Source organism: Eptesicus fuscus, chromosome 20 (genome assembly GCF_027574615.1).
Source record: "Eptesicus fuscus isolate TK198812 chromosome 20, DD_ASM_mEF_20220401, whole genome shotgun sequence".
NCBI lineage: Eukaryota > Metazoa > Chordata > Mammalia > Chiroptera > Vespertilionidae > Eptesicus > Eptesicus fuscus.
Genome location: NC_072492.1, coordinates 18,131,334 through 18,156,008, shown reverse-complemented (window position 1 = coordinate 18,156,008; position 24,675 = coordinate 18,131,334). Strand labels below are relative to the sequence as shown.

At 37.5% G+C, this 24,675-nt stretch overlaps 1 protein-coding gene across 2 annotated transcripts in view; it reads right to left on the bottom strand.

Annotated features, from left to right (window-relative positions):
• Positions 1-24,675, bottom strand: part of SSH2 (slingshot protein phosphatase 2) — a 221,629-nt gene that overhangs the window by 171,405 nt on the left and 25,549 nt on the right. The window contains exon 2 of one of the 2 annotated variants that reach the window (XM_008147847.2): positions 418-498. The exons of the other annotated variant lie outside the window; for it this stretch is intronic. Coding sequence (XP_008146069.2) covers positions 418-498 — 81 coding nt within the window. The remainder of the gene's footprint in view (positions 1-417; positions 499-24,675) is intronic. 2 annotated transcript variants of the gene reach the window in all.

Here is a 24,675-nt window from a genome sequence, read left to right as displayed (position 1 = left end):
AACAGCTAGTACGTATTAGGTCTATGTATATGGGGGAATAAAGGTACAGTAGCAGGGCCAATGCTAAGCAGTTGTCACAGGAAAAAGGATACTACTGGCCAGAAGAAGAAAAAGAATTCCCATTCCTATCCCTGGCAAAAACAATCATATTCTCTTTTGAGGGAGGCTTACTCAAGCTTCCAGGATACAGCACTTTTCTATTTTTTTATAGATATGCTTTGAGGGGAGATTCTTATGCATTCAAATATACCATACTATTGTATATACATTCATTCTAAGTCACTTATTTGCCTTCCCAGATATTTTGCTGAGTGAGGCCAAATAGATGAAATAATAGGCACTATCCCAGTTGCTTTTAAAAGCCAAAAAGCTTTTACTTAATCACCAAAGACTGTATAAAATCATATACCTACGTACATTGGAATCACTAAAGATTTCTGATTCTTCACATTCACAGCAAAGTAATGCTGCTGATTCACTGTCTTCCAAATGAGAGCTCTGTAATACAAATAAGACTGTTTCAGAGATCCAGACGAATGGGGCAACAAGCATGATGGAAAAAGCCAGCAGAAATCACTGATTCAGTGTTAGCTCATAGGTGAGAAGCTGCAATTCTGATTAGCAATCACTTTTTTGGAAAGAAAAAGCCAACAGGTGATTGTTTAGGTGATTGAAAAGTTGATTATGTTTGATTAGCTGGCTGAAGCATTTCTGTGGTTTCCAATTTATAGGCAATGGGATGTTCTTCTGTAAAGATGATGCTACTAATTCTTCGTAGAGTGTACTCTGGACTCTTCTCAGAATGGTAGGATTGTGTTCATTTATCCTCATATTCAAAGGTACATATTTGATATGACTATTTAGAGACAGGCTTTAAAATATAACATAGTACATGATCTAACCACTAGCTTCATTAGCCCTCTGCTAGCAAGTGTTTATAAGATGAGCCAAAAGACATGCCCTATTCAAGTCTCTCTGACAGATTAAAAAAAACAAAACAATTTAAAACCTTTCTTCCACTCTCCAATCTCTTTTTCAAAATCTATCTGGAAGAGTGATAAGGAAAGCAGAACAATACAGTGAAACAATTAGCTGGTAACACAAGAGTATTTTCCCCTTATGACTAGTAATACCACACACACACACACACACACACAACACACACACACACACACACAAACACAAAGAAAGAGAAAAAGCTCCAACTGTGACCCAATAAGTTCTATTCAAATGCTTGCTGTTTAGGAAACAGCTGCTAGAAACCCAGCTATCCCTACATGGAGATATATATGCTTATGTCATCAAAATTTCTCACTACCACATGATCTAGTAATCCCACTTCTGGGTATAAATCCAAAAGCATTGAAATCAGGATCTCAAAGAGATATCTGCCCTCCCATATTCATTGCAGCATTTTTCACAAATGCCAAGATATGGAAACAACCCAAATGCCTATTGACAGACAAATGGATAAATAAAATGTGGTATCTGCATACCATGAAATATTATTCAGCCTAAAAAAAAAAAAAGAAGAAGAAGAAGAAGGAAATCCTGCCATATATGAGAACATGGATGATCCTGGAGGAAATTATACTAAGTAAAATTATTAAGTAAGCCACAGGACAAATACTGCATGATTCTATTCTTTAAGGCAGTGATGGGCAACCTTTTGAGCTTGGTGTGTCAAACTTCGCCAAAAAACTGAGCATAACTCGGGTAGTGTGTCACTTTGAGGAAAACACTAACTCCAAGACTCTAGTCGCAAATGTTTCATCCTCAGGAGCAGCAAATGTTTCATCCTCGGCATGCGGCCGCGTGTCATCAGAAATGGCTACGCGTGTCAGTGCTGACACGCGTGTCATAGGTTCGCCATCACTGCTTTAAGGTATTCAAAATAATCAAACTCATAGTAGCAGACTAGAATGGTGGTTGCAGGGGTTGAGGGAGAGGAGGAAATGGGGGTTGTTGTTTAATGGGAATAAAGTTTCAGTTATGCAAAATGAGTAAGTTCTAGAGATCTGTTGTACAGCTTAGTCCCTACAATACTCTATTGTACATGAAAAATTTTTGTTAAGAAGATAGATCTCATGTTAAATATTCTTACCACAAATCAACAAAAACAAACCCTAAAGGGCACAAGGAAACTTTTGGAAGTGATAAAATGTTGTTACCTCGATTATAGTGATGGCTTCACAGGTGTATGCATATGTCCAAATTTATCAAATTAAATACATTAACCATGTGCAGTTTTTTTGTATATCATTTATATCTCAATAAGCTGTTAAAACAAAAACTTCACTAACAGTGGCGGAAACTGAATCATCTATAACTACTCTATGGCTATGCTAGTTGACTCCTACTTTGATTTTTCAAAGCTGGGGCTGTTTCAACCTGCAGAACACCTGTAGATGTTCAGAGTTTGAGAGTGCAAATAAACTTAAATGAAAGAAAGTAAAGCTCAGAATTACTATTCCTGGGAATTGCCTTCTATTGGTTTATTTCCTTCTTACTTTTTTCCGACTGCTATTCTTTGCCTATCTTTGTTTTTTCTTCTTACAACCACACCTCATCTTTCATTACCCCTCCCCTCTTCCTCTTTTAGAAAAAACAAACAAAACACAAGCATTTAAAATCACTTTCTAAATCCTGCAAATGCATTGTCTCTTTATTCCTTACTCCCTTGCATTTTGGAGGGGAAAAATTTTACACTCATTTGTCCTTTTACTTTTAGTCAGTCTAAAAAATACTTGAAGACTTCTAAAAGTCACATTATAAAAGCTAAAGGCTCAATAAATAACAAATAAAATATTCAAAGGAATTATAAGGTAGAAATCAAAGCTGCTTTCAATTCTCCCAAATTCTTATATAACAAAAGATAACAGATAATACTAAGCAGATCAAAAGTGAAATGTCACTGCCACAGCATATACAAACTGAAAAGAGAGAAAAATACAAGGTAATTAATCCAAATTACTCTAGTTAAGATTTTAAAGTTTTTGTTCTTATAAATATTTCATATTTACACTAGCTTTTTGAAAATGATCTTTCAAGAAAGAGGTCCTGTAATGACACTTGCATTCTTACAGTTATTTTAAGACTTTACTGCATACTTATTAATTGCAATTCAATTAATTAATATACAAGATATCAAGTTAAGTGTGCTGGTTGCATTAAATATAATTGCTCCTCTGGCCACCATCTGCCATTTGTTGGTTTTACCTACACTAGTTGCTGTATTCTTTCTGATCCATGCTGTTTAAGAGTTATAGCTGGTCTCACTTAACTGGATCATTTGATGTTAATGTTCAGAGGACTCTAGAAATTTTTTAAAAATTTAAAAATAAAATGATCAAAATAATTGCTTCAGGGGACAAGTATTTACTTGCAACTAATATTTCGTTCTAAATTAAATTCTAAACATCCTAATGGAAGACAAATGATATTTCAAGATCTTTCCTATGCCTTCTGAGGTCCTGGGTAATTCCAATTCCTGAATTGTTCCTGGGTTCTACAGAATAAACTGTCTTGCTTATGACTATAATGGGCTTATTCCAAGAATTAATATTTAGGAATTATATTATTAATATAATTTAGCATATTATCAAGTCAGCATATTCTTGAAAAAAATCATGATTATCTAAATAGATGCTAAAAGGTATTTGATATGTCAAAATTTATGACAAAGATTTTACCTAGACAGGAATCAGGAAGACCTGTGGGAGGAGCTCTCAAACCCCATGCCCTCAGTAAACCCTACAGAAAGAACTCTATGTTTACAACAGAGCTCTATGGCTATAACAGCCCCTCTCCTTAACCTCCCTTTCCCCTTTGTAAAGGGTTTTTCCCCACTTCTTGTGGAGTGTGTGCACAGGACTTGCCATGTCTGCACCTACAGGAATGCAATCCTTTCTTTTACTCCTGAAAAAAAACACCTTTTGGTGAAGGAACACCTACTTGACTTTGTTTTATGGTCAACAGATAAAAATAAACAGTCAATTTTTGGTTTCAAACATTTTTAGTAAGCTAAGAATATATACAGTACTTCTCAGGTTGGTGGACCCTTACCTCAACATTGAAATTCATATTGTGGAAACTCCTCCAATGTTTGTTCTAGCATGATGATGGTGATCATACCCAGTTTGCAGGACAGATATCAATTTCCTTTTCTTTCTCTCCCTTCTTTCCTACCCTCCCTCCCTTTCTTTTATCATGTCCCTTCAGCCACTGAAGTAGAAATTTTGAAGAGAATTAAGTTAAACTCATATTCTTGTATTGGAAGTACCAAGTCCAAATCTTAATTAAACTAAATTGAGTTCATATTCTGGCCCTGCCACTTACTAGCCATGTGATTTTGAACCTATTACCTAATCTCTCTGAGCTCAATTTCCTCATCTATGAAAATGGGCACAACAATAACATCTATCCAATAGAGTCGTTGGGAAGACTGTATGAATGATAATGTAAGAAAAGCCCTTAGTTCCCGTGAGTTTTTGTAGTTGCCAATAAAAAAATAAATAAAAAAGGCAAGAAAGAAAAGCACTTAGCATGACTTAACTACTACTACTGTTGTTCCTAATAACAACAATAAATATTATTATAGTAATAATAATCTCCTTCCTACATGTAAAAGAATTACACACTTGGATTACATTCTCTTTCAAAGTAACATTTGCCATCTAGGAAAATTTTGCTTCTATAAAATTATAAGTTTTTCACTTCCAAATAAAAATTAATTTGTATTCCCTATATAACCCTGGAGTATTGAGCTCACAGGGACTCATTCATTAGCATTTATTGTACCCCCACTATGTACTAAGCACTTTTCTGGGTGCTGAATTAGTTACAGTAAAACACCAAACCAAAGGGAAAGATAACTAAACAGATTCCAAAAATAGTGTTTTGTTTTTGCTTTTTATGGATATCCAAAACCCACAAATATAAGGATATGGCTCTGTGGCCAAGTACTAGTATACCCCTTTGGCCAAGTATTGTTTGGAGAAAAATATAGGCTAAGGTTGTTGGTAAGAAAAACATCCATGTATAACAAGAAGTTCCAAGAACAGCTTCTAAACAAGAATTACAGTAATAAAACATTGCAATCTTTATATGGAATATATGGTGCAAGGACTCATGTACTAAGAAGGATGTTTTGAAAAGTGTTAAAATCTAACTTGTGCAGTTACCTAACAACTTGCAAGCAGAAGTCTTAAGAAATAATCCCACAAGAGTCAAAACCTGTTGTAACTGTTAAGTCTCTCTTATTATATTCTTGTTTTAGGTTATGTGCTTTTAAGAAACAGAAAACATTGAGTGTTGCATTTCTTTTGTCTTTCCTTTTTCCTCCTTCTTTTCTGTCTACAACCTTTTTTGGGAAGTTCTAACTGAGTACCTTGTAGTTGTTCTGAAAGAAACAAGCGATTTTGAAAATGTACTGACAGACCTCAAACAATAAATGCATGTGTACCCTAAAGCCTGATCACCACTGTGGGACTAAGATCTTTTAACCCTTCAAGGCAAAGACAAGAAGTAGGTCTTATTTATTCTGACACTTAAGTGTAACTGGATTGACAAAGCAATTTCATAGCCTAAGGATGACCTACCTGAGAAAAATCTCTCTGCAGTCCCTAACTCCAAGTGACACATTTAAAAAAAAAATTTATCTTTAAAATTATTACGTCCCCATAACATAATTTTTATAACTCAAAGTTTATACCTTTTAACTCCTTTCACCCAGACAACCATTAATCTGTCTCTGTGTCTATGAGCTTAGTAAAAAACATTATTTCAATATGTAATATATGCACACGGTAAATAAGATTCAGAAGGTGTCAAAAAGTATTTAATTTTTCTTCCCAACCCTGTTCCCTACTTCCTAGTTCTCTACAACCCCATTCCCAGAAGTAATCACTCTGTCAGTTTCTTGAATACCTTTTCAGAAATATTCTGTGTGCATAAAGCATTGCATATGTATACTAGTATATCCTTTCTCTAAAATATATAATGGAAGCACTTCACACTATACCTATTTTTCTGTCATTGCCTTTTAACAATATCTTTGTTTAACTATTTAAAAATTTTAAAACTGTGGTAAAATAACATAACATAAAATGTACCATCTTTATCATTTTCAAGTGTAGTGTTTATTAGTGTTATATTCATAGTTGTTCAACCAATCTCCAGAACTTTTTCATTTTGCAAAACTAAAAATATAAAACCCATTAAAAACAAAAAAAATAAAAAATCTCCTTGTTTCCTTCTCCCACAGTCCTGGGCACCATTATTCTACTTTATGTTTCTATGGGTTTGATTACTCTAGGTACCTCATAAGTGGAATCACATAGTATTTGTATTTTTGTGACTGGCTTTTTTCACTTTACATAATGTCCTCAAGGTTCATCCCTGTTGTAGCATGTGTCAAAATTTCCTTCCCTTTTAAGACTGAATAGTATCCCACTGTATGTATATACTAGTATTATATTTTGTTCATCTATTTACCAGTCAATGGACATTTATTTCACTATTTTTGATCAGGTAGGTCATCCTTAGGCTATGAAACTGCATAATATTCTATTTTATATAAGTTCCACAATTCAGTTAATCAGTCCTTCATTAAGTTACTTGTAATTGTATTTGTTTTATAATTGGCTGTATAACTAATTACCACAAACTTGATGGCTTAAACAACACAAATTTATTGTAGTTCTGAAGTCAGGAGTCCTAATATCAAAGTGGTGGCAGACCCATGTTTCTTCTGGAAGCTTCAGGGGAGTATTATGGGCTGAAATATGTCCCTCCAGCCAAAATTTTATGTTGAAGTTCTAATTCCTAGTACTACATAATGTGGCTGTACCTGGAGATACGGTATTTAAAGAGGTCGTTAGGTTAAAATGAGGTTATTAGGGTGGGCCCTAATCCAATATGACTGGTGCCCTTATAAGAGGAAGAGAACAGGACACACACATGCAGAGGAAAGACAATGTAAAGACAGAGGGAGAAGACAGACATGTACAAGTCAAGGAGAGAGGCCTGAGGAAAAAAAAAAATCAACCCTGCGAACACCTTGTCCTCTGACTTCTAGCCTCCAGAATATAAGAAAATAAATTTCTGTGATTTAAGCCCCAGTCTATGGTACTTGTTATGGTAACCCTAACAAACTAAAACAGGGAGAATAATTTCCTTGCCTTTTCCAGAATGTAGAGGCTACCTGTGTTCTTGGCTTGTGGCTCCCTTCCTCCATCTTTAAAGTCAGCAAAAATGGGTTGAGTCTTTCTCATATCATATCAATCCAACCTCCTCGCTGTCTCCCTCTTCCACGTTTAAAGGTACTTGTGATTACACTGGCCCTACTGGGATAATACAGGATAATTTTCCTACTTTATTTATTTATTTTTTATTTTTTAAAATATATTTTATTGATTTTTTACAGAGAGGAAGAGAGAGGGATAGAGAGTTAGAAACATCAATGAGAGAGAAACATCGATCAGCTGCCTCTTGCACACCCCCTACTGGGGATGTGCCCGCAACCAAGGTACATGCCCTTGACCGGAATCGAACCTGGGACCTTTCAGTCCGAAGGCCGACGCTCTATCCACTGAGCCAAACCGGTTTCGGCTAATCTTCCTATTTTAAAGTCATCTGATTAGCTACCTTAATTCCATCTGCAACTTTAATCTCCCCTCGCCCTTTACATAATGTAACAATATATTCACAGGTTCATAGGGGACTAAGATAAGGTCTCTTTTGGGGGACCATTATTCTGCCTACCATAGAATCTTCTTTTCTGTAACTTTTACTGAGGAAAACGATTGTTTTTTAGAACCCAATATTCACACCAGCCGAGTGGGAAGCTCAAAATTAATACTAAAACAATACTATACCCATGTACTTGCACATAAAGAGGATCCTAAAAACTTAGTAGTAGCAGCAGAATGTTTGAAATTGCTTTTTCTGGAGAGACTGAGGAATTGGATTGGATCCAACTACAGTATTTCACACAAGCCTCTTTGTAATCAATGGCACAGATATGTAAGATCATTGGCTAGTATTAAGAATATAATCTATGGCACTGAAGGACAGCAATAATTAGACTGAGTCAACTTGAAAGTTTAAAGCAAAACGAATTGGTGATCCCTTCTTCTGGGCATCCACAGTTCCTTGCACATATTTTCTAACCCTTATCTCACTTTGTTGTAATTATGTCTCTATATATTGTTTCTCTCCCTCTAGAATGTGAGCTTTTCAACTGTATCTCTAGGGCCTGGCACACAGAATACATCCAACAAATGTTCAATGAGTAAGTGACTTAGCATTAGTTGTTTCAATTCTTCCTCGTTGCCAATAACAATAACGCATATTGAAGATAAGTTATTATCTTTGTGAATAGGTATGGTTAAGAGACCAACAGTCTTCATTATCCTAAACACATGATGTTTGTCCTTTAATTAGTCATAGTAGCAACAGCTCCTGAAGAGCCAATTGTTACATGAGACACTGCCTTCCTTGGGCCCCAGTCACCGTGGAGGCTATATGCCAAAAGAGCATCTTTATTTCTTAGATCTACTTAGCAAGTCGGCTTGTCAGTGGCTGAGGCAGTGTAGGTATTCATGCCACAGAACTCCTTAACTCTGACGTGCAATTATCCCATTTTATTTGCTAAAGTATTGCTGCTCTCCACTCTTTGCATGTAACACGCAGCTCTTTTTATGGTATCACAGGTTTGTTTCTCTACTCATTACTCCCTTCAGAAATAACATAATCTCTCAATCTAAATCATTTTTTAAAATTAAATTGATTGGGTTTACATTGGTTAATAACATTATATAAGTTTCAGGTATACAAGTCCATAATACATCATCTGTATATTACATTATGAGCTCACCACCCAAAGTTTAGTCTTCTTCCAATACCATATATTTGACCCCCTTCATGCTCCCCTCCACTTCCTTCCCCTCTGATAACCACCATACTGTTCTCTGTGTCTATGAATTTGTTTGTTCATTTGTTGCTTTCTGTTTTATATTTCATATAAGAGTGAAATAATATGATTCTTGTCCTTTTCCATCTGACTTATTTCAGTTAGCGTGATATTCTCAAGATCCATCCATGTTGTCACAAATGGCAATATTTCATCATTTTTATGGTTGATTATTATTCTACTATATGGCTACTATCAATAAGACAAAAAATAACAAGTCTAGGTTATTGAGAGGGTGTGTAGAAAAGAAAACCCTGTACACTGCTGGTGGAAATGTAAGTTGGTGCAGCCTCTATGGAAAACATTACAGACATTCCCCCCCAAAATTAGGAGTTGAGCTAACATATAACCCAGTAATTCTTTTTCAAATTTCCAAAATTTGAAAACACTTATTCATAAAGATATATATACCTCTATGTTCACTACAGCATTATTCACAATAGCCAAGATATGAAAATAACCTAAGTGTCCTTTTAAATATAAATCTTATCCATCCTTGAAAGCACCAATCAAATCCCAGAATTTCAGAAAGCTTCAAAATGATAACTTCAGTCTCACCAATTTCCCTCTCCTTGAGCCTTCAGGGTAGGGGTTGGCAAACGACAGCCTGTTTTTATATGGCTAGTAAGCTAAAAATGGTTTTCACTTTCAAAAAATGTTTTTATTGATTTTAGAGAGAGAGGAAGAGAGAGGGAGAAAGAGAAACATAGATGAGAGAAAGAAACATCAACTGGGTCCCTTCTGCACGCCCCCTACCAGGGATTGAGCCCGCAACCCAGGCATGTGTCCTGACCTGGAATCAACCTGCAACCTTTCAGTGTATGGGACAATGTTCACACTGACCAGGGCGGTTTTCACATTTTTTAAAGGGTTGTTAGAAGAAAAAAACAAAAAAGACAAAGAATATGCAACAGAGTCCATTTGTGGCCTCAACACCTAAAATATTTACTGTCAGGCTTTAGCAGAAAAAGTTTGCTGATCCCTGGCCTAGATAGTTTATACAGATTAATGATAAATTGCTTAGAACTATCTCTAATTTTTGTATAGATTATAGTCTATCTCCCTATAGTAGATTCTCTCTGTTGTTTATCAACAGTCATTTCTCACCTCTCTCACCTACCAGTTCTACCAATGAAGCTGAAAAATGTCATATACCTGTCTTTTCAGCCTCCGTGAAGGCCAATGAAGTTATATATCCTAATCCTGGTCAACAAAACTAGAGGGCAAGTATACCAGGGGCTAGTGGGAAATATTTTCCACCTTGATAAAAGAGAATTGAGAAAAACTGCTCTTTCTCTAGCTTTGGATGCAGTGGTGCAAAGAGCTGTCTACAGCTGTGACAGCCATTTTGTAACCTTGAAAGGAGAGGCCCAAGGATACAAGGCAACATGCTAAGGATGACAATGCAGAAAAGATGAAAGAATCCAGAACTATTGAGGCACAGCCTTTCCTCTGGGCTTCTTATGTTAGAAATGTCACAGTTTACCCTACCCCCCCCCCGCCTTTTTTTTAGTTCACCCTACTTCTAATATGGTATTTTGGTATCTAACTCCCTAAGCAGATTTTATGTACATGGAGAGCAGGGCTGCAAATGATAAGATCTGATTAATGTTTGAGTAATGACTCTGGATAAAACTTATCACCCATTGAGTCTGAAAAGATTCCTGAGTGTACAAAAGCAACTGAGGAGGTCAGCTTTTATGAAAATAACAAATGGACAGTTACCATAATCAGAGCATTTAACATTTGTTACCTTATTAATAAAAAAAAAAAAACTCAGTGAAGTTACACACTCCAAAATTATTCATTAAATGTGATAGAGCAAGAATTTTTAAGTCTCTTAGATAACAACATTCACACTCTTCCACTATGCCTATCCCTCCTCTTCTAAGTTTTTAATTATAGTTAACAGAGAGAAGGTTTAGAGGGTTTCCCTGCCCCATTTTATTGAGGTATAATTGACATATTTGTATTTGTTTAAAGTATACAACATAATGATTTAATATATGAATATTTTGTGGAGTTAGAGGTTCTGCTTTTAATTCTTTGAATGTTCACTTATGATAGTATCAGGTCCTCTACAAAAGCTACATTACTTGTAATAACAAATTCACACCCTCACACAGAGATAATTTAAATATATATATATATATATATATATATATATATATATATTTAAAAGTTCACCAAACCCTGCCATCTCCTTGAAGTTTCTTTTCTACCCCCTTCTCTTTTTCTGATATAAACATCTGTCCTTGAAGGGCATATTTCTGAAATAGGAGAAAAATCCCTAAGCAGTGATTCTCAAGTGTGAGATTCTTCAGATCACCAGCAGCATCACCTGGCAATATGTCACAAATGCAAATTCTTAGGCTCTACCTTTGTATCTCCCATATCAGAAAATCTGGGGATAGGGCCTAGAAATGTGCCTCTAACAAGTCCTCAGGGAATTCTGATAGATATTCAAGTTTGAGAGCTATTTGCATCTGTAGATAGCACTTAAATCATTGCTTTAGAACCAAAATGATGGAATCATTCTAAAAGTAGTTCTTTTTAAAAATATATATTTTTATTGATTTTTAGAGAGAGAGGAAGGGAGGGGGATAGGGAGATAGAAACATCGAGAGAGAGGAAGTCATCGATTGGCTGCCTCCTGCACAGCACCCACCGGGGATCGAGCCCACAACCCAGGCATGTGCCTTGACTGGGAATCGAACCGGCAACCTCTTTGTTCCTGGGTTGATGCTCAACCATCCTGAGCCACACCAGCCAGGCTAACACTAGTTCTTGATAGCAAAACTAACAATAGGAAATTGGTACATTGTCAATGAAATGTACTAGTAAAAGTGGTCATCCATATGCACAGGCTATTCAATATACATAAATTGACATTTATGCATTTAATAAATGCTTATACAGGATTCTAAAAAGTAATCATCCACAGAAGAACAAATTGATAAACAAGTAATGAACAAGTTTATACAGTAAACACATGGAAAGGCAAAGAAGCCGATGGTGGATGGTCAGCCCTCACTGAAAGCGCACAAAAAGAATAAGAATAAAATAGCAGCAACTCAGAACTTCTAGATCTGGAATCACAAGATACAAAAGAAATCTTTGGATTTATGTCTCTAGCTGTTAATTAAGTGGCTCAAAGTTGATATACAATCCATAAAGAAACTAGTTTGTCTCAATTTAGGCACACCAAATACTCATATTATTTTCCATTTTTTGGTTAGGCCTCTGCTATTAATGAATCAGCTGCTTACCTTTCCTCCTGTTCTGTGTAGGAGTTTTTTTAAAAAAAATTAGTTCTGTTAACTTCATGAATGACAGCAGGTTAGCCAAACAAGAAAGTGCAGAAAGCTTAATTCCATGTATTTTGAAAGCATACAATTCTTGTTGACCCCCATTTATTTGGTAAGTCATCCTACATATTATCTTCATGGTCTTTAAAACCTTAGAATTCTAATTATTTCCCTGCTCAGACCGATGTATGAGAGCTGTATGTGGTTTAAACACAACCATCAATTATCCCCAACCCCTGCCACAGAAACACCTTTGAAAATTTTTCGTGTAGCTAGATTTGGAACCTAGGCTATGAAAGTGAATTGGGAAGGAAAAAAGTGAATTGGGTTTTTCAGATGCTAATGTGTATACCATGTAATATGACCACTGTATGCTTCTGTACAGTGTGCAGAGAGATGAGGCTCTGTTAATCCTTTGGGGAATGCATGTTTGAAGAGCAAAAAGAAGGCTATTTTAGAGAAACTAGGGGAATTCAGAAAACAAGAGGAATTTGAAGACAAGAAGACACTGAGCAAGAAAGAGAAAAGCCTGTCCTGGACAACTGTCTGGGGATGTGTGCCAGGAAAGAAAGACAAGTGCACAAGATTGCTGTAACTGAGATAGAATCCTGAGACGTTACCAAGTCAGGTTTCAGATGATTGTGAAAAGAACAGTTTTTCTTAGAACCAAGGATTAGTCCTATTTCCCAGCATATAAAGAGCTCGATTCCTTCTTCAATATATTAAGAACTGAAAGATTTACCTCTAGTATGAGAGGAGGAATCTAGGTTAACAAGGAAGGCAAGCGATACTTAAAATTAAAGACTAACATAGCATTCTGACCACAAGATCTCACAATGCAGAAAGATCATTTTTGTATTTTACTTATTAACTGGACTATGATGAAAGAAGCTGCCCAGAAGGAACTAAAAGGTTGTAAACCTCAGGTATAATCTTTCAAAGAAATTCACTCCCTATTCTCTGAAGAAACAGTTACATCAATCATTAAAACTACCTGAGGAAACAGCACCTGAATATCTCTCTAGAGCTCTCCTTCCCTGATCCACTCTCAGCATGTGCTAAAAATCTCAATCAGTTTTGGGTGTGATAGAGGTAGGGCCTTCCCTCAGGGTCCTTGCATTCATAAAACTGTTGAAAGTGAGAGAAGCCCTATTACAAAATCAGCCCTTTGCCTTTGTCTCCCTAATCACACACATTTCAGGGACGATACCATAGTGAGACAGCCAAACTCCTTGGGGGAAACCCTCGTGCAGATAGGAGACAAAGTGATCCCATAAAATTCAGTTTCCACTAAAGCATTCTACAAAGGGTCCCTAACAAATATTAGTCATGGGCCTGTGGAGTCCTTCCCACTCCTCTCAAGGAGAAGAAACAGACAGACTTTTCAGCTCCTCTCATCTAGTATCAGAGAAAATAACCTAGAAAAGTGGGACTTTAAAGCTGACTATACGTTGAGCAATGTAAGGAAATGAGCAAAAGGATGAGAGTGAAAGTGTCTGAAGAGATTCCAGTCATAAAATAGCAATGCCCCAGAGCCAGAGAACAGAGGAGCAAGAGTCTAAAGAGAAGAACTGATCAAAGAAAGGGGGCATTTCTCTAAGTTTAGTATCCATTTTAGGAAAAAGATTTTGGAGATGGGTTCAGAAATTGCTTCAAGGGTCAGAGATTCCAAGGAGATGGTCAATACCAAGGGGGCTCTTACGTCTTAAACCACAATTGGAAAGTATCATAAAAACCATTGTGGTGAGAAACTCCCAAAAGCTAAGAAGTAGTGTAGTGGTTCTAGTGACAAAGAAATGCCTCCTACAACCAAGAAAATGTTGGTTGCCCCAAATCCAAGCCAACCATGCCTTAAAGATGAGCTTGCTGGGAGTCAAATTTGAGGTCAGGCTCCAGGGCCAGCCACAAGTGTGTCTCCTTGCAATGCTCCTTGACTCAGGTTGGCTTATAAGGTCTCATAGTCACAGCTCCAGAGTTTTTTTCACTAGATCTATGGCAGCTTTCCAGGGACTGTGGGTCCTATGGAGGCCAACAGGAAACACCTTGGGTCCCTACGCTTCAGGCCAAAGGAAAGAGCCAGAACAAGGATTTAGCCCCAACTGACAAGAGCAAAGATACTAGACCAGAGATCCGAAAGAGGAGAGTGACAAGGAGGGATGCAGGATCAGGGAACTCGGAAGGGAAGATCACCCTGCCCAGGCCAAGGGCTTCGCAGAGACCCTTGTGAACAATACCCTCTGATTACTGTCATAGAAAGGAGTTCATCTGAAAAGCAACTTATAGAAAAGAATGAGTAGCCTTTGACAGTGGCTGTTTCTTAAGAACAGAGACTTAGTGCATGAGGGTCCCTTGCAGAAATCAAAGTCCAGATTAGCCTCTGCACAGAGCTAGGCCTAGTAAAACCAGAGCTCTTTTCATGAGCAGCAGGGATACATACTAAGCATAAAAGTTATGATAGTGATTGTCCTGATTCTAGAGAAAATCCTGGAGTTGATGCATAGACTTCTTGCATGGGACATTACTCGGCACAAGGAAGAACTCCAGGACCAGGCAGCACCCCTAAGTAAAGCAAAGTGACAAGTGCAATGTTGTATAGACATCGGTCAGGTTCTGAGAGCCAGAACTGTCTGAGCCTGATCAGGATTGCCAGAAACCAGGATATTCCAGCAGAAAATCCCCTCCCAGGAAGATAATTTCTCTAAAAGAAAATGTTCATTCCATGAACAGAAAAATCTTAGTTCTGATGTTAACATATCCTCTAAAAGGGAGGATCTCTGTTTTTCATAACCAAGGAAGTTATTTCCAAACATATTATTTTCTAACTGGGGAAATAACAACAACGAACCAGAGAAGCCTGTGACGTGGGAGTTATCCTAAGCCCATTTTGCTATTTTCACTATCCCCACTCTCTAGATCAGTGGTTCTCAACCTTTCTAATGCCGCGATGCTGGTCTTAGGCTCTACAGCAGCGGTTCTCAAACTGTGGGTCGCCTAAGACCATCGGAAAATACAGATATTTACATTACGATTCATAACAGTAGGAAAATTACAATTATGAAGTAGCAACGAAAATAATTTTATGGTTGGCGGTCACCACAACATGAGGAACTGTATTAAAGGGTCACGGCATTAGAAAGGTTGAGAACCACTGATTTCGATGGAGAACAAATACTAGTATGAGAACAATATTGGTATTCTTGGTTGATAACTAAACCATGTGAATCTTAGAAAATTATTGTTTAAAATACCATAATTTACTCTCAACCTTTGCCACAATAAAATAATTCTATTAGAAAGAAAACCAGCCCATCTGGCAATGCAGTGGAACCCTATACCCTCCAGAAACTTTAACTCTGGACCATATTTTCTCTAAATCCTCAGCTCAATGTTATTAGGTTATGTGGATTTGTCAAAGGAAGGTGGTTAGAAAGGTTCAAAGTGAAAATCACCGTACTAGAGTAGTTACACTCTCATTGGAAATTAAAAATCAAAAACCTTCACTATCAAACCCCAATTTTTAGGTCCAATTTGGGTAGGAATTAGACTACACAGTGTCACAGAATAAAGCTTCCTCTGATTAAAAGTCTCTAATTTCAAATTTGTGAAGCAATGTCCTTCCTTCTCTAATCCTCAAATAACTGCAAACTGAGATGAGTGGATAAATCCCTCTTGTGGTTTGAAGTTCTGAGTTGTCTGCTTAAAGCATAAGAAACAGTTTCATATTTTGACAAAAAGGTCACTTGTGGTTAGGATTTATAAAACTCCCTTCTCCAAGGACTGTTCATAATTTACATCTAGCTAAGCAATACCCCCCGTTTCCTCAATTCCAAACAATCAAATGAAGATACTTTTTAATCTTCATAACAGTTTTTCAGGTTTTTGTGTATATTTTAACATTCATGTTTGAGAGACAAATTTTCTTAAATAGTTATTTCCTACGTACTCCTAAGTCTATAATGAGTCTGGTAATTTTGAGAACAAGAAAAGAAGCATTGTCATTTCCAGCACTACAGAATCTTACAAAGGAAGTTATCACTTCCTTTGAAATTTTGAAAGTTGTGGTATGTTTGGGGGGAACATGTAGTTAGACTCTTCATCCTACTTGATCAGTGGGCAGATGGGAATCTCAAGAGGTAGACAACGTATTCATGCTCTCCCAGCAAACCTTATTTATTTATTTAATATATGTTTATTGATTTCAGAGAGGAAGGGAGAGGGAAAGAGAGATATAGAAACATCAATGAAGAGAGAGAATCATCCATCGGCTGCCTCCTGCATGCCCCACACTGGGGATTGAGCCCACAACCTGGGCATGTGCCCTGACTGTAAATTGAACTGTCGATGCTCAACCACTGAGTCATGCTGGCCGGGCTCAGCAAACCAATTTTTAAAAGTCCCCCCAAAATTCAGTAATCAACCAGCTTCTACTAATTTTTTTTCAAACTTCAGGCTGAGAACCATTAATGATTGCTTGTGAAATCAAGTTAGTGGCTTGCAGCAACATGGCGTGTTTTTTTTTTTTTTTAACCAAATAGGAAATATTAGAGTACACTGCATGAAGGAAAAGGAAGAATTATTTCATGAAACTTCTGTTTTTGACATGTAGGTATATGCATACTCAAGCATATCAGGTCATAATGTAAAATGTACATCTTATTGTGGATCTCAGTCACAAGAATTTGGAGGCTACTCCTCTAGACCCGTGGTCGGCAAACTGCGGCTCGCGAGCCACATGCGGCTCTTTGGTCCCTTGAGTGTGGCTCTTCCACAAAATACCACTGCCTGGGCGAGTCTATTTTGAAAAAGTGGCATTAGAAGAAGTTTAAGTTTAAAAAATTTGGCTTTCAAAAGAAATTTCAATCGTTGTACTGTTGATATTTGGCTCTGTTGACTAATGAGTTTGCCGACCACTGCTCTAGACTACAAGTTTCATGAGGAAAGAGATCAAGTATACCTAACTCACTCATTACTGTATATACCCAGCAACTAAACACAGTACCTAGCAATTAGAACAGGCACTCAATAAATATTTGTTAGTTACCCACTATGCATTCTTATATTATTAATACTATGCTCCATAAATCAAAATTTAGATTGAATCCAAGTACTTACAAAATATATTTTATGAGAATACTGAAAAGTACTCTCAGTAAGTTTAACGATTCCTCCCTTGCTTGCCCTCTGATGTGTTTAAACAAATGGCAGATCCTAGCAGGAAATGACAGAAGGCAAAGCCTTGGGAACTGAAAAACTAAATGATCACCCCCAGGATATCTGATATGATCTTACTATGTACATAATCTGATCTAATATGCACAAACTTGTACAGTAGGAAAAACACAGAATTGGGGATCAGAAAACATAGTAACAACCAATGGCTAAACGATACTGGCAAATTGCTTTAACCTCTCCGAGTCTATTTCCTCAATTGGGAAGACCAGTTGTGACAAACATATAAATGATTACCAAACCAAATAAAATAGGTGTACTTCTAGAATAAAATATAGGAGAAAATCTTTGTGGCACTGGGTTAGGCAAAGGGTTCTTAATGACACAAAAACACAAACCATAAAAAAAATTTATAAAATGGATTTCAACAAAATTAAAAAACGTTTGCACTTTGAGCCCTGGCTGGTGTGGCTCAATGGGTTGGGGCATCGTCCCATGCACCAAAAGTTTGCAGGTTCGGTCAGGGCACATGCCAGGGTTTCGGGCCCAAAGTAGCAGATGTGCAGGTGGCTGCTGATAGATGTTTCACTCTCACATCAATGTTTCTCTCTCTGCCTCTCCCTTCCTCTCTCTCTGAAAAAAAAAATCAATGAAAAATCTTCAAATAAAAAGAAACAACTTTTGCTCTTTGAAAGACACACTTAAGAAAACAAAAAGTAAGCTACAGACTAGGAGAAATATTGCAAAATATACCTGACAAAGTACTTGTATACAGAATATATAAAGAATTCTTACAACTAAATAAGATAAGCATCTTAATAAAAAATAGACAAAAGATTTCAACAGACCCTTCACCAAGAAAAGACAGAGCAAATAAGCACATGAAAGGATGCTAGCCAGGTACCATTTATTGATGGGAAGATTAAAAAAATGGATAAAGTACAGATCATAATATGACACTAAAAGATGAAAAGAATACTTTCTGGGTTTTTGCCCAGATTGTAAATTACTAATATAGCGAACTCTTTAAGGGAAAGTACAATAACTTCATATAAGAGGAACCTAATAAATGTTTAAACCTAGTTCATTGCAAATGAGTTTAAAATCATGATGCTATTTAACTAATTTTTTTTACAACTGCAGAGCAGTATTTAGGATGATAGCAAGTTGAATAAATGAACTTCCTTAGAATTACGTAAATGATTTGAACTATCTATAGCAGCATTTTTCAACTGGTATGCCACAAGAATTTTTAAAACATACAATACCTAACTAATTTAGTCAGGGACATTGACCTCTTTTCCCTTGACTGTCAAATAAAAAATATAACAATAATAATATAGGTATAATCAAAATTATACCTATATTTTGGTCAAGTTGGCAAAAAATGTATTTTTGATGTGCCGCAGAATTTTAGTAATTAGTTTATGAGTGCCATGAGATAAGAAAGGTTGAAAATCACTGGCCTATGGCAATAAGAAAATAATTTAAATTGCTAAGTAAGAGTGATTAGTGATCATTGAAAAGTAACTATTACTAAAAGTAATAATTTAGCATTTTCATTGCCATATTTACTTACATAAAGAAAAATATCTCATTTAGTGACATAGATTAGAATCTCTGGTCAGCTAATTATGACCCCTATTTCTTCCCAGGTTTAGTTTTTAAGGTTGAAACCTTTATGTCTATTAAAAATAAAACTATACCTTTCCTTTGGCCCAGCAACTCTATTTCTAAAAACATTGTAATTTTATAAAATGACATTTTTCTGTTATTCATTGCAGTATTTATTATAATAACAAATGCCTGGATTTGGTTAGTTAATTAATTATGGCACACATCTATGCAATGGAATCTTATCTAGGGAGCTTTTTATGTACTAATATGAAATATTTCTAAGTTTGACTAAGTGGAAAAAAAAGGCAAGGTACAGAATGTTGTGTATATTGTGATGCCATTAGTGTAAAAGAGGGAAAAGAAATATAAACACACACACACACACACACACACACACACACACACACACACACACACTTGCTTGTCTATGCATAGAGCACTTCCAGAAACAGACACAGAAAAATAATAACATTAGTGGTATGTGAAGAGAAAAACTGGGTGTCCAGGGGACAGAAGTAAGAAGACCTTTCACTATATGTACACCCTTTAATATAACGTTTTGAATTTTGAATTTTATGAAGTTAAAAAACAAACTTAAAAACTAATAATAACAATGAAAGAATTTACTTAGCCTTTTAGCAGTAGGCAAGCCCCAGAGGGGGAAAAAACCATATTGGATTAAACTCTGACATGTGAGTGACAATAATGACAGCTGTCACAGAGGCACCTATCTGGGCCTGTGTGAGCTCCTTTGGAGACCTGAAGTATTGATATCATTAACCCAAAATCTGTATGTGTCATCATTTAGACATTGATTCAGCAAATTCCCAGTAGAATTCCCAGGCTTTCATTATTCATTTGATCAACAAAAATAACAGTTTTCTTCTGTAGTATCAAGGCTTTCTGAAATTGTGAGATCCCTTAGGCATTTCTGAAACTTCCCACATGACAAGGAAGAGAAGTAAAATATGGAATTTTAGGAATGAAACTCTGGCTAACAGGGTTATGGGGCATCTAGAAGTCACGGGATAGGTCTCTCAAAGGGAAGGCTGCGTTAAAAAAAAAAATTCCAACATCTGCTATTAAAATTAGTTCTGCACAAATGCTTGCAGATTCAGAGCAGCTGGCAGTCTTTCTTGCATTTTGCCCTTTGGTGGATCATAAGCAAGTCACTGAAGTAGGGCTGTTGAATTTTCCATTTATCTAGTGTTTTTAGAGAACTGGCAAATTTATCTTCTGGAGCACTGGATTCAGAATGTTACTATCCTACTAAACACTGGTTAAAGCTTGAGATATTCCTAGAGCAACTGAAAATTTACCTCTAGTCTCTCAAAAATTGAAAATATACTCTCTTGCAGTAAGCAAATCCTTTTCATGTCAGTGTGGAATAGAGATACATTATTCTATTTACACTAAAGGCCCGGTGCACAAAGTTTGTGCACAGGGCGGGGGGGATCCCTCAGCCCGGCCTGCACCCTCTCCAATACGGGACCCCTCAGGGGATGTCCTAAACCGGCAGTTGGACATCCCTCTCGCAATCCAGGACCACTGGCTCCTAACCACTCACCTGCCTGCCTGCCTAATGCCCCTAACTGCTCCCCTGCCTGCCTGATCGCCCCTAACCACCTCTGCCTGCCTGCCTGGTCGCCCCTAAGGCCCTCCCCTGCCAGCCTGGTGCATATGGCTGGGGTCCCTCACCCTGGCCTATGCCCTCTCACAGTCCGAGAGCCCTCGGGGGATGTCCTCGGGGGAGCAAGCCTAAGCCAGCAGTCAGATATCCTTGGCTCTGCTACGGAGGCGGGAGAGGCTCCCGCCACTGCTGCTGCGCTTGCCAGCCATGAGCCCAGCTCAGGGATTCTGGCTGAGCAGCACTCCCCCTGTGGGAGCTCACTGACCACCAGGAGGCAGCTCTTGCATTGAGCGTCTGCCCCTGGTGATCAGTGTGCATCATAGCGACTGGTTGTTCCACTGTTTGGTTGATTTGCATATTAGCCTTTTATTATATAGGATTAGTGTTTTCTGACTAGTTTTTAAAAAGAAATCAGAAAATAAACATGTCCTACTTAATTATTTAATTGAAACTGAAAAATAAAATAAGATACAATTTTTATCCTTCAGAATAGCGAAGATAAGAGACTATAAATGCTTCCAAAGCTTCTAAGGAAAGGAGAAAGAGGAACTCTCACACACCAATGGCTGGGAGTGTAAAATTATGAAAATTTCCTGAATAGTAATATAACATTGTATCAAAAACTATGAAAATGTTCACATCTTGGGCTCAGTAAATTCCACAATTTATTTTAAAAAATAATCAGAGATGTATATAAAGATGTATGTACAAAAATTCCCTATAGAATTTATATTGCAACCCAAATGTTCAACAATAGGTAAATTATAGCACATTGAGATGAGTATCTTAGTAAAACAGGGGAACATTTATTTTAGCTAAGTTCTTCAATAATCCTGATTAATTTTTAAAAACAGAAAAACAGTGTTAAATATGCTTGCTTTTTGGTTTTCAAACTTATGAAGGGTAAAATGATTTCTTTTTAATTATGTACATGCTGGTTTTAGGCAAATTCTAGCTCTCAGTCTTGGAAACTGAGAGCTTACAGCTTTAAGTTTGCTTTAGTATCTCATAATAGGAATTGGTGACTATTAGAACACACTGGATAACTGCACAGTACAACATTAGCATGAAATCTTCACTCCTATCCAAGAAACAATACAATAGCAACAATAAAAATTAGTGTGTACTCCTATGCCTAGAGCCTACATTAAAAAAGAAAGGACAAGCCCAGGCCAGTGTGGCTCAGTTGGTTGGATGTTGTCCCATGCACTGAAAGGTTGCCGGTTTGATTCCTGATCTGGGCACGTGCCCAGGTTTCTGGCTCAATCCCCAGTAGGGACATGCAGGAGGCAGTGAATTAATTTATCATTCTTACGTCAATGTTTCTCTCTCTCTCTCTCTCTCTCTCTCTCTCTCTCTCTCTCTCTCTCTCTCATCTCTATCTCTATCTCCCTTCCTCCTTCCCTCTCTCCCTCAATATAAAAAAAAAAAAAATTGGAGAAAAAAAAAAAAAGACAGGACAATCCACGCCCATCTCCCAAAAAAGTTTAATGATAGTTACATAAGGTTAGGTGGGTACAGGAACAACTAATGAAGGTAGAGGGGATAGTGCTCCCTTAACATGGTGATATGGAGCACAGAGAGCTTATAGTGGTAGATGAAAACTTTTGCTAGCCTAAAAGGTAACTTTTGGCATACTAAGGTACAAGTAGTAAGATTCTGAAATACTCCATGTTTGAAGGAATAATTTAAATAATGAGTTTTAGAGCTTCAGGATTAAAAACAAGTAAGCAAAACAACATGCAAGCAAAACAAAATATCCGTATTTACTATTGGGTTACCTAAAACAAACCACAAGAAAAGTAGAATTGGATAGAATGGCTTTTAATATCCTATACTAGAGGCCCAAAAATTCATGCATTGGATGGGTCAAATTTGTGCACTGGAGGGGAGGGGTCCCTCAGCCTGGCCTGCTCCCTCTCATAGTCCGTGAGCCCTCAGGGGATATCCTACTGATAGCTTAGGCCCGCTCCCTGCAGGAAGCGGGCCTAAACTGCAGTCTGGCCTCCCTCTGTGGGAGGCAACCCACCGATCAGGGGAAGGTGCCGCCTCCATCACCCCACTGCTGCTGCCACTGCCGGCTGCTGCGGCTGCCTGCCCTCGGCCCTTGCAGCCATCATGGCTTTGTCTGGAAGGACATTCGGCTGTCCGGTCTAATTAGCATATTATGCTTTTATTATTATAGATAATCCTATATAATAAAAGCCTGATATGCAAATTGACTGAACGGCAGAACGACTGGTCGCTATGATGCACACTGACCACCAGGGGGCAGATGCTCAATGCAGGAGCTGCCTCCAGCCCACAGGCCCCAGATCAGCCAAGGCGGATGCCAGCAGGGGGCCCCCCCAATTGCCTCCAGAGGGAGGCAATCAGCAGCAACAGTGGGGGGTGGGGCTGGGGAGCGGGTGGCATCAGACCAGCCAAGGTGGTGCCAGTGGGGCTCCCAAATTGCCCCACTGGTCACCCCACAGATCAGCCCTGATCACTGGCCAAGCCTAGGGACCCTACCTGTGCACGAATTTCATGCACCGGGCCTCTAGTAATTTTTATAATAAAGAGGCTTTAAAATGTATAACTGGCTAAAAAACCTCTAAAGAAACATGTGAAACAAACACATGAACACAAGAAATATAAAAACAAAACAAAGGCCACATATCTAGAAGAAAAGTTGAACTTTATCATCATTACATACCAAGTCAAACATCAATCAACTTCTATTAGTATAGGACATGTGACCTGAATACAGAAAATTTAAAAAAATTGTAAATTCTAATCCAAGGGAAGGTTCTCTTCCACCCCTACCCTTTACATTGTTTTTAGAGAGATTATTGACAACAACACAAATTGACTGATTTATAAACAATCCTCTAGGAAAAGTTCATCAGAGATTTTATATTTGGCCCAGTTTCTTCTCCTTTCTACATCTGCACTCCCTTAAAATATAAGCGTTCAAAATAATGGCAGATTTCCAGGAAAGTTTATGAATATACTAAGAAAAAAGATATTTAATTAAAAGCGGTTTTCAGATTAACACTTTTAAATTTAAAAAAAATTAACAGTTGGGTTTGTTTTATTTATTGCCTTTATGGGGGTGAGAAAAGAGAACATGGAGATGGAGAATTCTCCCTTTCTTTCTTTCTTTCTTTCTTTCTTTCTTTCTTTCTTTCTTTCTTTCTTTCTTTCTTTCTCTCTCTCTCTCTCTCTCTCTCTCTCTCTCTCTTTTTCTTTCTTTCTTTTTTTTATTGATTTCAGAGAGGAAGGGAGAGGGAGGGAGATATAGAAACATCAATGATGAGAGAGAATTGGCTGCCTCCTGCACACCCTACACTGGGGATGTGCCCACAACCAAATTGAACCACTGACCGAAACTGAACCTGGGACCCTTCAGTCCACAGGCCGATGCTCTATCCACTGAGCCAAACTGGTTAGGGCCTAATCTTTTTTTTTTTTTTTTAATTTTCCATTGATTTTGAGAGAGAAAGATGGGAGAGGGAGAGAGAGAATCATCAATTAGCTGCCTCCTGCACACCCTCTACAAGGGATTACGCCTGTGCCCTGACTGGTAATCAACCAGAAACCTTTCAGAGCATGGGAAGATGCCCAACCAACTGAGCCACACCAGCCAGGGCTGTCAGCTAACTTTATTGAGCTGACAACAAAGGTAAGACAGAGCAACTGCCTGGGAGGAAAAACAATTGCAAACAATGCAATACTTTCAACAATAAAGATTTTAAAAACAACAACAACAAAACACAGAGCAGTACTGTATCATTATATAGTGACTCACTTAAATCAAAAGCCTTTAGTATAGACCACACCACAAATGCCTGGTACTACCAATTACAGAATATTTACCCTTGCACATTGTAATAGTTATAATTCAGAATCTTATCTCCTGTCCATCTCATTACTTGACTAGATTCTTGTTAAATACCACCTTTAAACTGAAATTTTATATGAACACTACACAGTGT